Genomic DNA, 13,092 nt, shown 5'->3' with positions numbered 1-13,092 from the left:
TATGTACTCAGTAACATTGTATTAGTATATAATACTTGGTGTTAAAAGTAGTGTATAAATATTAACTGATATCTTCACAGTGTTAGCACGTTAGCTTTCTTTTTCTAGCTGACTTTCACACAAGCCATTTAACTGAAATTTTTATCTAGAAAAGAAACAAAAAACATACCTGGTATTTCTACTTGAAGTAAAGAAAGCAATTTCAAAATAAAGATGGGAATCCAGCATAATGCATCAGTGAAAACAATGAAGAAAAACCGTTTAGCAAGGGTCATCTCTTTTTTAATATGATTCCGGATTTCAGTTGCTGTGATGGCTGTTTGGTGAACACTGTAAAACATACTTCCATAGGAAAACACAATGATGATAAAAGCTGCCAAGTTTACACCTGTTAAGAAGTTGAGGGATGTTAGTGATTTAAGACATGAATGATTATTTCCAGGCATGCAGCTTACTGGCAAATTGGTGAAGTTATAGGGCAGGTAGCAAAGGAGAATCTTTTATCCAAACTACTAGTACAACTGGAATTTAGATAGGTAGGTAGAACTTGAGTCAGACTTTATATAGGACATTGAGGTTAATGCCCCCTTACTCATAGTATATTTGTTAATTATCACTAAATAGTGAACATTTGCCATCTAAATCATGTAGTGCATCTTGTAGGTCTGTGTTCTTTGGTTTCAGCATTGCTTTACTGACAATCATCTACCCAGATACATTACAACCCCTAATCCCTGTAGTATCTTAGCACCTGCTAACTACTAATGAATTTTATGCTTATAACAACCCTCTCACGTCAATATTATCCCCATTTTACAGATGGCTTATCGAGGCACAAAACAGATTAACTGACTTGCTCAAGGTCTCACAGGCAGTCTGCGACTGAACCAGGAACTGACTCTAGATCTCCTAAGCCCTAGTGCAGTGCACAGTCCACTAGACCATCCTTTCAACCCTAGAAAGATGTGGCCTAGACAGGCAAAGGTTGGGGGCTCAATCCCTGATTAGCACATGTTCCAACCCACTGGCCATGACTGGTCATCACACCATCATCAAACTAAGCAGTAAATGGGTAAGCTTGTGTATAATACTGAGATTTTAAAAGTAAATATTTTAAAAATATTTTAATAAATTCATGGGTCTCATACTTTCACGGAAGGCCCATTTTCAAACATGAGTAAATAAGGTGTTCAAATCTAATTCTTGGGTGCCGATCGTTGTACTTAAGTGCATAAAGTGGGCATTTATATACTAATCAGAGCATCCAAATATGGGATTTGGGCAGACTAGTAAGGCTGCCATCTTCGTTTGAAAGTTGGGCTCCCCCTGTAGCTCCAGCGAACATATGTAAAGGAAGAAACATAACGTACTTACCTAAAAAAATAACAACAGAATAAATCTGGCCTCCTGTACTTTCTGCCTGTTCTGAATGAAGAGGAAAACAGACCCCATTGGTGCCATAGTAGTTTCTGAAAAATTCCTTGTGGCTCAGTGGAATAAAAGCAACCACAAAGCCAATAACCCAGATGAGAATCAAAATGGAAATTGTCCTGCATTTTCCTGGCTTCAAACACCTAAAAGGGTAAACTATGCATATATATTTTTCCAAAGTCAGGTAAGTCAACAGTAAAACTGACACCTCTGTGGACAGAATAGCCAATGAGCCCACCAATTGGCAGTGGATACTGTCCATCCACAACTGAGCATGCTTGTTGTATTCTCCACGATATTTAACGTCAAAGGCTCCAATCACAAATAAATATATTCCCATCAGACAGTCAGCACCTGTAGAAATAACATTTAAGAACATGAATAAATAGGGAATAATTTGGTTTATATATCTGAATTGTCCTTTATTTTACAATATTTATATTTTAATAATATACTTAAAGTTCTACCAGCAACTATAAATAAGGTTACAAAATTCTCAATTCTAACTGGTTTTTAGTGACTGCTGCCTTTCTGACATTTTCACCATTTGGACTGACATATTTTCGTTCTTGCTCTCTGCCCTAAGGTGATTTTTCTTTTAAGTTCATGCAAAAAACAGTTGTTATAAAGCATGAATAAAAATAATATACATTTCTCATTACAAAATACTTCTTGTACCTTTTTATGAACAGTTCTACTTCCAAAATGTCTAGAACACTGAAACTTGGTGTGCAAAGTGTTCACATTGAGTAGAAGTGTCTTTGCTAGTGTTACAGAAATTTGGTTTTCATTTGCCCAAGCTATGATCCTATGAAAAATCATATGCTAGGCATGCGCAATGCAGATTGCATAGAGCCTTTTGCTGAGGTTGAAAAGTTCTCAAGTAAGGCAGGCCACACTCCACATGTGTGTGGCTGACTAAATAAGCTCCACAGTGAAAAGTAAAATATTGTGGGAGGGTTCCTGCACATTTTCAAAGTATGCATTAGGGAGTTCCTCTCTGAGCCACCTTAGGCATTGTCAGGATTAGAGCTGTGTAAAGAAAGAGAATTCCATTTTGTGGAGGATTTCAGTATTTTGAAATTTGGTTTAATTATGATCTGGAACAAAAAACAAACATTTTAAAATTCTCCAAAAATGGGAAAGCCCTGGAGACTGCAACTTCAGGCCAGTCCACCTGGCTGATGACCCTGGAACTGTGGACTGTGGAAGCCTTGGGGTCCCTGGCTCAGGGGCAGTCCACCTAGCTGGCTGCCTCGTGTGGAGAAAGTAAATAAGGAAGTGTTATTTACTCCTTCTCATAACACAAGAACTAGGGGATCACCAAATGAAATTAATAGGCAGCAGGTTTAAAACAAAAGGAAGTATTTTTTCACACAACGCACAGTCAACCTGTGGAACTGCTTGCCAGAGGATGTTGTGAAGCCCAAGACTATAACAGGATTCAAAAAAGAACTTGATAAATTCATTGAGGTTAGGTCCATCAATAGCTATTAGCCAGGATGGGCAGGTGTGGTATCCCTAGCCTCTGTTAGCTAGAAGCTGGGAATGGACGACAGGGGATGGATCACTTGATGATTACCGGTTTTGTTCATCCCCTCGGGGGCACCAGGCATAGGCCACTGTCGGAAGACAGGATACTGGGCTAGATTGACCTTTGGCCTCACCTAGTATGGCCGTTCTTATGTTCTTAGAGCCACAGACCCTGGAAAGCCGTAGAGTCCCTGACTCCAGGGCAGTCTGCATGAGTGGTTGCCCCTGACTCCTGGACCTTGGAAGCTCTGGAGTTTGCAGCTTAGGTGTAGTCCACCTGACTGTCCCAGAGCCATGAACCTTGAAAGCCCTGAAGTCTCTGGCTCAAGGACAGTCCACCTGGCAGGCTGCCAAGGAGCTGTGATCCTAGGAACCAGCGCTGGTAGGCAGGGTTCCATAGAACAAGAAAGTTGAAAGAGATAGCAATGCTGCAGGTGGGAGAGACAGGGTTGCCCTGCTGTGGACCTCGTAAGGATTTGGGATAGGGGTTCCTGGGGTGTCTAGCGCAGTATTTTGGACAAACCACAGAGTCCTGGACAGTGGGTATTTAGAAGTGCTGCTATCCTGTTTTATATGCAATTGACAATTACTTTCTAATGTGATTAATGTAATCTCATGAAATACCAAAGTTAAAGTAGACCTCTTTGTATTTAATTTATAATAAATGCAGTATGCAGTGTTGTAGCCATGTTAGTCCCAGGATACCAGAGAGACAAAATGGGTGAGGTAATATTTTTTATTGGACCAACTTCAGGTCCTGAAGAAGAGTTCTGTAAGCTTAAAAGCATGCCTTTCTCACTAACAGAAGTTGGTCCAATAAAATATGTTGCCCCACCTACATTGTCTCTCAGACACAGGCAGGGAATTTGTGATTACATTGATCAATTACAAAGTCGTTTGTCAACAATTCTTGGTTTTAAAATTTAAAAAGAAGCTCTGACATTCAGGGTCACATTTTCAAAGTCAATCCTGCATTTGCACACACAATCATTTGGTCATGTAAAGAACAGAATTTTCTCATGCAAACAGAAATCACAGAATGTGTGTAAAATTGAGTTGTTACAACCGTTATGAAAATTGGAATGTTTAGAACACAAATCCTGCTGGTGTGCACAAATTACTATGTGTTCATAATTGTATTGAAGCTGGGTTAATGTTCCTTTGAAAATTTGGGACTCATTCCTGTTCTTATTGAAGACAGTAATTTGACACTCAACTTCTATGGGAGTAATATCAGACACTTGGCCGTCAGTGTTAACCCACTCTCCACAGTAACTTAAAGGTAGAATCCAACAACCTTTGTGTTGTTTGAAGTATAGCATTTTATATTATAATTTGGCTGAACTTTCTCGCTCTTGCAATCTAGTGCTGTGGGTGTGTCACTGCTGTATAATAATAAAATTTATAGCCAGACACACTAAAACCAGATTTTTATATTTGTTTGATACCTTTTATTTGGGGGAAATACTCACAGCAGAGAGACATTATTGACATGGCATGGAGCTTGTTCTCAGATCTGATGTAAGGCCGCATGCAGATAACAAAGATATTTCCAAAGCAAGTGACAGCAGAAACAACCCAGACAAACACTCTCTGTACAGTGCTAGCTAAGAGATTCTCAAAGGATGAAATCCCATCGGTATTTGGCTTACAGCTGCGCACATGAGGGGCATATCCACAATACTGGAATTTCTTAAAATATCTGGTTGAGGAAAAAAGAAAATGAGAAAAATGTTTCACTCTGATTGTCAAATTCGTGTGGTTTGGGATACATGTTTTTCACAATAATATGGGCATTTGTGGAACACCTAGTAAAGGTTCAAAGCATAAAATGTTTTCTGGTAATCGAAAACTAGTAATAAAGGATTTTGATTTTTTCAGTTAAAAAAAAAAAAAAAAAAAAATTAATGGAGATATCCTATCTCCTAGAACTGGAAAGGACCTTGAGTCCAGCCCCCTGCCTTCATTAGCAGGACCAAGTACTGATTTTGTCCCTGATCCCTAAGTGGTCCCCTCAAGTATTGAACTCACAACCCTGGGTTTAGCAGGCCAATGCTCAAACCACTGAGCTATCCCTTCCTCCTTTTGTATGCACACAAAGAAATGCATAAATTCATTAATGGATTCCAAGGCTAGACGGGACCATTGTGATCATCTAGTCTGATCTCCTGTACAATGCAAGGCATAGAACAGGGGTCGGCAACCTTTCAGAAGTGGTGTGCCGAGTCTTCATTTATTCACTCTAATTTAAGGTTTTGCGTGCCAGTAATACATTTTAACATTTTTAGAAGGTCTCTTTTTGTAAGTCTATAATATATAACTAAATTATTGTTGTATGTAAAGTAAATAAGGTTTTTTAAATGTTTAAGAAGCTTCATTTAAAATTAAATTAAAATGCAGAGCCCCCCGGACTGGTGGCCAGGACCTGGGCAGTGTGAGTGCCACTGAAAATCAGCTCGCGTGCCGCCTTTGGCACGCGTGCCGTAGGTTGCCTACCCCTGGCATAGAACTTCCCCAAAATAATTCCTAGAGCAGATCTGTTAGAAAGTTGTCAGTGATGGAGACTCCACCACTACCCATAGTAAATTGTTCCAGTGATCAATTACTCTCACTGTTAAAAATGTAAATCTTATTTCCAGTCTGAATTTGAAATAAACTTCAAGTCTGTATAAAACCTGTCAGGGTATGAACCGATTAGTTAGTTAACGTTTGTTAGTGGTTTGATGCTAAAAAGCGCTACGTATGTGTGCTAAACATTAGTAATAACAGTACTTTTAAAAAGTAATTATTTTAATTGAATCCATAGCACACACTATAAAAATATATGATTGTGACAGAGTGCAGAGACAATAGTTAGTCCTCACTAAGCTGGGAGTTAACTATCTCTTGGCCCCTTTCCCCTTTCCCTAGTTTAATTACGTCTGTGAAGGCATATAGGAATGTCTGCAGGGGAGTCAAAAAGCAAAGTGTGTCTATAGAAACTCAAAAGATCTATACCCAGCTGCTGAGTTGGGGTATTTCCCCCCCTTTGTTTTACTTATGACAGTTCCTTTTAATTTATGCTGATAAAGGTTTGCTCATTCTTGCCGATTATGGTTGTATTTTTTCATCAGCTAAAAGTGATCTGGTACATTCTGAGAGCCACAGAAACATTATTAATAATGGTCTATATCAGAATACATTATACATATACTAGCATATCTAAACTGGTACTATTAATATTACTTTAGATCATGTATACATCAATAAGCAAACCTAGATAGGGTCAGTACAATATCTGTTTACAAGGAACTGAACTTTGCTGTTTAGGAGATTTAATTATAATTTTAACTTTATCATTATGTTAAAATGAATCCTAACCTCCCCCTTGCCCCCATCACTTTTTCTTAATGATACTCTCAGCTTACCTGACAACATCAATTGGTTTTTCAACTACTCAGCAGCCAGAGAGGTAGTGAATGCAAGTTCTCATATATTCCTATTTTTAAACATTCTGCACTTTGTCAAATTAAAAAATCAAAACACAAGAAGGAAAACCGGAATAATCTACTTACATATGGGAGAGATTTCTAAGTGGTTTGAACATCCTTCTTTGGATATTTGTAATTTCAATGCCCTCCAGGCTGCTATAACCAATATATTCACAATCAAAAAAGGCAACATAAAATCAGTGGTAAAACACAACAAGCTTATTGTGGGCACAATGTGTAGTTTTGATTATATGAAATTATAGATGAATGAGAATTGCATCTAGTCCATTCATATATTTAAAACTTCTTCAATAGAAAATCTAAATAAAAAGCTAAAAAGTGAAATAAAAATAAATTACAGTTAATTCTGATAACCTCACTGTCCTAATAGCACAAAGGAGCCTCTTTCAGTGCTCTCAGCAATGTTATCTATATTATTACTTTGCCCTTCCAAAGTACTGTTCTATTGATGTTCTTCCATTATCTCAGGGAAAATAACAGTTCTAATAATAGTATTTTAAATTCATATTGTGCCTTTCATCTCAGAGGGTCCAAAGTACTTCACTAGCTATAGTAACAACCACTGGAATTCACCCAATAACTGGCACACTGATTTGACAAAGACTGAGGAAAATCACAGAAATGTAGGGCTGGCAGGGACCTTGAGAAGTCATAAAGTCCAGCTTCCTGTGCTGAGGCAAGACCAAGTAAATCTAGACCATCCTGGAGAGGTGTTGTCTAATATATTCTTAAAAACCTTCAATGATGGGGATTCCACAACCTCTGTTGGAAGCCCATTCCAGAACTTAACTGCCCTTATAGTTAGAAAATCATTCCTAACATCTAACCTAAATCTCCCTTCCTGCAGATTAAACCCATTTCTTCTTGTCCTGCCTTCGATGGACATGGAAAACAATGGATCACCGTCCTCTGTATAGCAGTCCTAAACATATTTGAAGACTGTTATCAGGTCCCCCCTCAGGCTTCTTTTCTCAAGACAAAACACACCACATTTTTCAACCTTTCCTCAGAAGTCAGGTTTTCTAAACCTTTCAAAATTTTGTTGCTCTTCTCTGGACTTTCTCCAATTTGTCCACATCTTTCCTAAAATGTTGGGCACTCTTTCAAAACTACCAAGGGATTTTTTTGTTTTTATTTTTTCTTAATGTAAGAAAAAAAATGCATTAATATCTTCAACTACAATATTGTGTCACTGAAGTATAATTTCATAGTGTTATATTAACAGAATTACTTAATTATTTCAGTTCAAACAGTGCAACAGTTAAATGTATAGTGTGTTTTCTAAATACACACTGTCGTTTTTTGATTTGGACTGAGATGAATTTGGGGCCTATCCTATAAAGATTTTAGTGCAAAGTTCACCTGAGTTCACAGCAGATCAAGCCACAGGTGAAGAACAGTATCCGCCTTAATGGTTAGTAGCTGGGAGGGTCTTTTAAGGCCCTTTCCTCAGGGCTTGTTTTATTGTCCCCAGAATGATTGCTTTCCCTTCTCCTCCCCACCAACTTTCTGCTTATCTCTGGTCACAAATGCAGAAGTTTCTCATCTGCTTTCTTCTTCTTCTAACACCTCCACGTGTCCCAGTGACCCAATCCCATTCCATCTCTTGATCTCCCTTATGTCCACTCTAATTCCCCTCCCTTATTCTTCTTACCACTCACTCTCCTCTAGCTCTATCCCTTCACAACACAAACATGCTTTAGAGTCTCCCATTTGAAAAAAACAACACCCAACCTTCATCCCACTTGCCTCTCCAACTATTGCCCCATGTCCATTCTCCCTTTCATCTCAAAGCTCACTGAACACACTGTTTACAAATACTGTTTGGAGTTCCTCTCCTCCAATTCCATCGTAGACACTCTCCAATCCAGCTTCCATCCCTTGCATGCCATGGAAACCACTCTTGCCAAAGGCTCAAATAACCTCTTCTTAGCCAAATCTCAGAACCAGTACTCCATCCTCATCCTCCTTGACCTGTCAATTGCCTTAGACACAATCAACCATGTTCTTCTTCTTGAAATCTTGTCCTCCCTTGGCTTCCATGACTCCTCCTACTTCTCTAATTGAGCCTTCTGTGTGTCCTTGCAAGGAGCCTCCTAATCCCCACTCCTACTTTCTGTGGGGGTTCCACAGAACTCTGTCCTTGGTCTCCTTCTCTTCTCCCTCTACATCTGATGTCTGGATAATTTCATCTATAAACACAAATTCAACTATCATCTCTATGCAGACAACTCACAGATTTACCTCTCTACTCCAGACCTGTCTCCTGTCCAGACTAAAATCCCAGCGTGTCTCTCTGATATCTCTTCATTGATGTCTAACCATCAGCTCTGGATCAACATAGCTAAAACAGAGCTCTTCATTTTCCCCCTTAACCCCTCCTTTTATGATCACCATGGACAACACCAACATCCTACTTATCATTCAGGCCTATATTCTGGGTGTCAATTTTGACTCAGACCTCTCCCTTGGTCCTTACATCTGGGTTACGTCTAAATCGTATCAAGTTTTTGTGCATAACATCTCTAAATACAGTCTTTTCTATCACTGGAGTATGGGGTAGTTCTTTCTCAAGCTTTCCTGTGGCAACTCTTTCACTGTGTATAAATAATTAAATACATATTGAAACAGGGGGACTGGAACTCATCCCAGATAAGTAACTATAGTCCAGTGATTAGGACATTCACATTTGCTCTATGGCCTAATGAATATTTAATTTATGTGCAGTAGAACAGCTTCAACAGGCGAGATTGAGTGTAATCTGCTCCAAAATACCTCAGACCTCCCCTGGGAAAGAGGAGACCTAAATTCAAATTTGTTCTCCACATCAGGGAGGAGTGGGGGACTGAACGGTGTCTCCCACATCCCAGGTAAATACCTTAATCATTGGGCTAAATGTTAAAGGGGGGGGGGAATCTCCTCCTCCACCAACAGGCTTAATTGCTTAACTCTAGGAGAGGGTTCATGAGCATGAATCCCAAGCAGAGGGAGCCACTTCCCTCCAGCCTGGAATTAGGCACCTAAGGGCTTGACCACATGGTGATTTAGTGCACAACAAGCTGGGGGGTGTAAATCCACAGCACATGAGTCTGCTGTGCACTAAGTCGCCCTTTGGACTCTGCTACCATGCACTAGAACTAGAAGATCCATTTCAAAGCATGCTAGGGAACTTTTAATGTGTGGCAGCATTGTTCACATGGAGAGTTAGTGTGCAACACACCAGTGTGCTGTGGATTTACATCCCAGCATGAGGCGTGCACCAACTGTTCATCTAGAAAAGGCCTTACCTTCATGACAGTGGAATTGATTTCACCCTTTCTGGATATTTTATATGATGTCTGGACTGACTGGTCTCTTTTTGTGCTTCAAAATTTCTCCCAAAAGAAGCTGGAGAGCTCAGGAAGAAATCTGAATACTGTAGGTAATTTTTTTCAAAGTTACATCTTTGAGGACACCAACAAATATAGTAGCGGAGCAGAGGTACAAAGCACCTCATATATGGCTTGTATTACACTTGTTCTGCAGAAACAATTTTTCTCAACAAGAATTGCAAAATCAAAAAGAAAATATCCATAACACATATATCAAAAGGACTAAATACTTACAGGGATTTGAGTTTTAGTAGGTAATCAAACTGGTTTGCTTGTATTTTCTGGATTGGGTTATATGAAAGGTTCCTGTAAATGCAAACAGTGATATCTAGTACTATGCAGATTCCTTAAAGCTTGTTCTAAAGATAATGTCTAGCCACATTATCCCTTTGTTTTCAATTCCTGTAATAGTGACTCATCTAAGGCAGTTACAGTTATAAATAGTGACACTCCTCTACCTGTGAACTTGGTAAACAAGAACAGAGAACAGCCTGATGCTTCACAAGCATGGTGTTAATACAAGAAATTTTATTCAATGTTTTTAATTGCAGAAATATTTCAGTTGCTAAACTTTTTGGACCTTATATATTAAAAAAACTCCAAAGAATTCTTCATCATCATCATAGCAAATCCCAAAGTGGCATCGCCTCCTTGCAGATCAAGTGCCACCTAGACTTATCTCTAGCTAGGACTGCAAGATTACCAAAAAAAAAAAAAAAAAAAAAAAAAAAAAAATCACATATATTTAATACTCCTGAGGGCATTCTGTGCCAAAATATTAAAAATGCTGTGCCAAAAAATAAAAGATTATGCCCACAATATATTTAAATTCTGCAAATTTTATTTGTCGAATAAATGTAGAGACTCCAGCATGGCATTGGGGAGCACAGGCTACTGGTGGCACAGAGGTGGGAGATCACTGTGCAGCTCCCCCCGGCACACGGACTCAGCAGTGAGGTTTCACCCAACCCTGAGACAGCGCAAAGACCAGGTCTGCCCCAGAAACACCCCAGGTCCCTGCCTCTTTGTGCCAAATGCACCAGGTGTGTGTGTGTGGGGGGGGGGCAGGCTCAGCAATGCAGGATCCAAATGTGTGTGGGGGGGCTTAGTGTGGGGAGATCCAGGTGTGGGGCAATTTGGGTGCTGGCAGCTCAATGGGGGATCTGGGTGTGGGGAGGATCTGGATGTACAGAGGCTTGTTGGGGGGTTCTGGGTGCAATGGGACTCTGCAGGGGGGTCCAGGTGAAGGTGGTTGGGGCTCAGCAGGGAGAGGTCATGGTGTGGGGGGGATAGAGCTTGGCGGGGGCTCTGGGTGTGGGGGGGTTCAGTGGGGGGTTCAAGATGCTGGGGGAGTGGGGCTCAGTGGGGTGGGGAGCCATGTGCAGCTGTTTGGGGCTCAATAGGGTGGGGATTCAAGTGCAGGTGGCTTGGGGTGGTCCAGTTGCAGGGGGAGTGGGGCTCATCAGGGGTGGTGGCTCTGGGTGTGGGGGGTGGTGGTGAGGCTCAGCAGGAGGGTCTGGGTATGAGGGGGTCTAGATGCATGGGGTTGAGTGGATGGGGGAGCAGCTCCACGTACAGTGATCCCTCCCCCTGCAGCTGAGGAGCGATGGGTGCAGGAAGTCGGGGGGGGGGGGAAGGAGAGAGCTTGCAGAGCTTCCTTCAGCCAGGGGGAGAAATCTGGGGGTAGGTCTGACATGGCCCCAGATGCTGTGCAGGGGAAGAGGAAGTCTGGTCCTCCCCTGCCCAGCCAGGACTAGCAGCTGAGCCCGGCGCAGGGTAGGAGCCACCAGCCAGGTCTTCTCCAGTCCCGTCTCCTGCCCCACAGTGATTTACCTCTCTGCCAGCTGTCCTGGGCACCTGAAACATACTACTGGGGAGGGTAGTATGAGCGCTCTTGTGGCTTCCCTTTGCTTCCATCAGAAAGTCATTTTTCTGTGGGGAAGCAAAGAAATCTGTGGGGGACATAAATTCTGCGCATGCACAGTGGTGCAGAATTCCCTCAGAAGTAATTTAAAAAATAAGTCACAGGTTTTTTCCCCTAGTCTCTAAAATGCATCTTTTTTACATGCATTTATGTGACTTGAGAAAAAAACTTGAGGGCAGTAGAATAAAATAATATAAATTAGAATCAGGCACAACCACTCTGAGTATTTATATGTATGTGTATGTGTGTGTACCTCACAATTTTTTGCTGTCCTCCTGATGTCCCCTACAGTAATTGCAGGAGTAATGTCTTATATCCAGTCTCTCCAGCTTTATGTGCACCACTGCATGATGCTGGCCCTTACCAAGGACACAGTGTGAGGGGAAGACATTAAAAGAATACCTACTCCCGATTAAAGGTATTTATGTAGATTTGTGATGCAACAGAATGAGAATTTCATTGTGTTGCATTATATCAACCCAGTTACAGTGGGACCTGATCTAGCTGGATACAGGATACTATACACCTTGTCATTCACCACAGAAATACATTAAAAAGGTGAATGTCAATGGGGAGGATACAAGAATAACAGTTCTCTGAGGGATCCCTGTTATTACTGCACAGTCCCTACTAATCCTCTCTAATGTGGCCCATGGTTTAAAAGTCACAATTTGGCCCTAAAGCAGGACTGAATGAGAAGAATCATGCTCTGAAAATGTCTTTAAATTTTGACTCCACCACTCTTTGGAGATAAGCAAATATGATTGGGATCCTATAATTCCAAAGTGATTTTCACATTTTGTAAATAAACCACCCCACAGAAATATACAAACAGGTCTGGGCACTACATTTTTGGTTTAATCTCAGTCCATCCCTGCTTAAATATTTTTCATATTCTTCCACTAATTTCCTGGTGTTACTCACTTTGTGCTTTTTTTTCTCATTGGTCTGTCAGCCTTTTCAGAGCTGTTATATTTTCCATGCACAAAGAACAAAACTGTCTAGATTACTTCTATTTCAGATTCAGGCAACCACCACACACAGGGCCTGATCTTGCAAACATCTGCTTTTGGGTGTGATACTTGATATAGTGAATGGCTATACTGAAGTCAGGAGTCCATGAAGTCAATGGAACAGCTCATGATAGTGCCCAGCAGCAGTGTTTATACATTTGGATACAAAGATCAAACAAATATGAAGAGTGTTTTTTTTTATTTTGTAGTAACCTCTCTCTTGAATCTTGTTGCAGCTCTGCTGTCAAGCACAGAGGCAGATTTCTATATTTCAGGTTGTAATACATAGAAAACAGAATCATAGCAGCATAAACCACAGAAACCAATAG

General features: G+C 40.6%; 1 protein-coding gene across 2 annotated transcripts in view; it reads right to left on the bottom strand.

Moving 5' to 3' along the window:
• Window positions 1-13,092, bottom strand: part of RXFP1 (relaxin family peptide receptor 1) — an 80,008-nt gene that overhangs the window by 340 nt on the left and 66,576 nt on the right. For both annotated transcript variants that reach the window (XM_065405097.1, XM_065405098.1), the window contains 5 exons: window positions 10,061-10,132; window positions 6,519-6,590; window positions 4,437-4,666; window positions 1,375-1,785; window positions 170-388 (listed from right to left, as the gene is read on the bottom strand). In XM_065405097.1, coding sequence (XP_065261169.1) covers window positions 170-388; window positions 1,375-1,785; window positions 4,437-4,666; window positions 6,519-6,590; window positions 10,061-10,132 — 1,004 coding nt within the window. The remainder of the gene's footprint in view (window positions 1-169; window positions 389-1,374; window positions 1,786-4,436; window positions 4,667-6,518; window positions 6,591-10,060; window positions 10,133-13,092) is intronic.

This window comes from Emys orbicularis, chromosome 5 (assembly GCF_028017835.1).
Source record: "Emys orbicularis isolate rEmyOrb1 chromosome 5, rEmyOrb1.hap1, whole genome shotgun sequence".
Classification (NCBI taxonomy): Eukaryota; Metazoa; Chordata; order Testudines; family Emydidae; genus Emys; species Emys orbicularis.
This window is presented reverse-complemented; position numbering and strand designations above follow the sequence as displayed.